The 2,076-nt window shown below is 47.1% G+C and overlaps 1 protein-coding gene across 1 annotated transcript in view; it reads left to right on the plus strand.

Moving 5' to 3' along the window:
* The first annotated feature begins 394 nt into the window (after positions 1–394).
* The window catches only part of Gnat2 (G protein subunit alpha transducin 2), an 8,446-nt gene continuing 6,764 nt past the window's right edge, over positions 395–2,076 (plus strand). The window contains exons 1-2 of the mRNA XM_021195654.1: positions 395–426; positions 535–703. Of these exons, the coding sequence (XP_021051313.1) occupies positions 586–703 (118 nt within the window). The 5' untranslated portion in view covers positions 395–426; positions 535–585. The remainder of the gene's footprint in view (positions 427–534; positions 704–2,076) is intronic.

Consider the following 2,076-nt stretch of genomic DNA (forward strand, 5'->3'; position numbering starts at 1 on the left):
TGAGCCAGTACAAAGGACCAGTAATAGCTCCTGGAGCAGTCTTTGGCCAGGACTATCCCCTTTGATCTCTTAAAACTGAGACCTTGTAATCTGAAGACTCAACTTGGGCTGTACCCTTAACCTTCAGCTCTCCCGATGCAAGTGAGTCCACAGGACCTGAGGCTTTGAGATGAGTTTTTCAGAAGGGAGGAGGTAGCTGCTTGCTCCCAGAGCTCTGGCTCCTGCATTCTTCCAGCTATGTCAGAAGCCAGATCATTTCCCTCGTTAAAAACAAAAACAAACAAGCAAAATGTTAGTCTTTGCCCTTTATCTGCCTGGCAAAGCTTTTAATTGGCTTGATCTGTCATTCTGCTAGACATAAAGGGGACAATCCCTAGATTAGGAAGTAGCTCTCCAGCTGGGATAAGGAGTCTCAAGGCGAGGTAGGCAAGGGTCCAAGCACCACCAGTCTGCACTCTCGCCCAGCTTTTACGGGAGCAAGAGGATGTTATTCTATCCTAACGTGTTTTTCCTTTTCCTCTATCTCACAAATAGGAAAAATTTAAGAGCCAGAGGGAACGTCCCTTCTCAGAGGAGACAGCAGAAATGGGGAGTGGCATCAGTGCCGAGGACAAAGAACTTGCCAAGAGGTCCAGGGAGTTGGAGAAGAAGCTGCAGGAGGATGCTGACAAGGAAGCCAAGACTGTCAAGCTGCTGTTGCTCGGTGAGTGACGTGAGCAGATGAACTAGTGCACTGTGTCCCTGTCCCTCTGGTTCAGCCTCGAGCTAAGAAACCCAGCAGAGCTTGGAGCTAGCCAAGTTACTCTGGAGCCTGCAGTCACTGCAGAAAGACCCAAGATGTCAGGGTTACCAGGACTGTTTTACTTACCCTTGAACTATGAATCAAAGACAAGGCTGGGCTACCCAACTGCAACAACACCTTCTTTTGATTCAACAACTATCAAGAACCCCCTGGCCATGCAGGCACACACCAGATCTGTAGTCAGTGACAGTGCCGTAAAGTACGCAGGACTGTCTCTCACTAGTGGATTCATGAAGCACCACCATACAATCCCACAGGCTCAAGGAGAAGCCTACTGGGTTTTGCCAAGTAGACTGGATCCTCCCTGCTTTCAAGATAAATGTTGGAAGCAGAGCAACCTGGTTGGGAGGGGAGGGATATGGGGAAGGAGGAGTCTTTCCCAACAGAAACCCCCTCCTGGCTTTCTATTAAGTAATTGCTGACATCTGGCAGCTTCATCAATCTGATGCGTTCTAAGCAGATTTCCTGGCTGGTGCAGATGATAAAAGTGCCTCAGTGGGTCAGTCAGGGAAATGGATCATGGTTTCAAAGAGAAAATAAGAAACTGACACCTGGCTTACAAAAACAAACAAACAAACAAAACAAAACAAAACACAAAAAACCAAACCAACAATGGTCCTTCTGAAGTGTGATCGCTGGCTCTATGTAGCAGCAAGCTGGCTTCCTGAGATGGGTGTCCATAAAGAACCTAGGGAATTGGAGCAGCAAAGCCCACGCCTATCTGCAAGCTGGACCCAGGCTCTAAGGAATCCAAGAGTCACACACTGGGAACAGAGACTACAGAGACAGATCTTTTAAGCCTAAACAGATTGTCTAGGTTCAGGATAAGCAGCTTAGAGGGAACAGGCTCAGGCAAAGTGGGAGGAGACTGAGGGATCAAGTCAGTTGGTCGGCAGGGAGCCCTGGAGTTCTTGATGGGCAAGGGGCTAGCCTGACTGAGCCGATTAGAATGTTTTAGCCAATAACAGACACCATCAAGATTGTAGGGGGAAAGTATTTCAACAGTGAGGCCCAGCTCTTTCCAATCCTACCCAAGACTACTTGCCTGAGTCAAAAAATAGGCAGTGTGAATATTTTAAAGGAATTTCTATGAGTCTATCAGTGGTTCCCAATGGGGAGACTATGAGTCCCAGGGGCTACTAGATATGTCTGGAAATACTTGGTTGTTACAAAGAGTAAGATACTAGTGGCCTCTAGTGGGTAGAGACCAGGGACAGTTCTAAACATCTTACCATGTACTGGCCAGCCATTAAAAAAAAAAAAAAAAAAAAAAA

This window comes from Mus pahari, chromosome 4 (assembly GCF_900095145.1).
Source record: "Mus pahari chromosome 4, PAHARI_EIJ_v1.1, whole genome shotgun sequence".
Taxonomy (NCBI): Eukaryota; Metazoa; Chordata; class Mammalia; order Rodentia; family Muridae; genus Mus; species Mus pahari.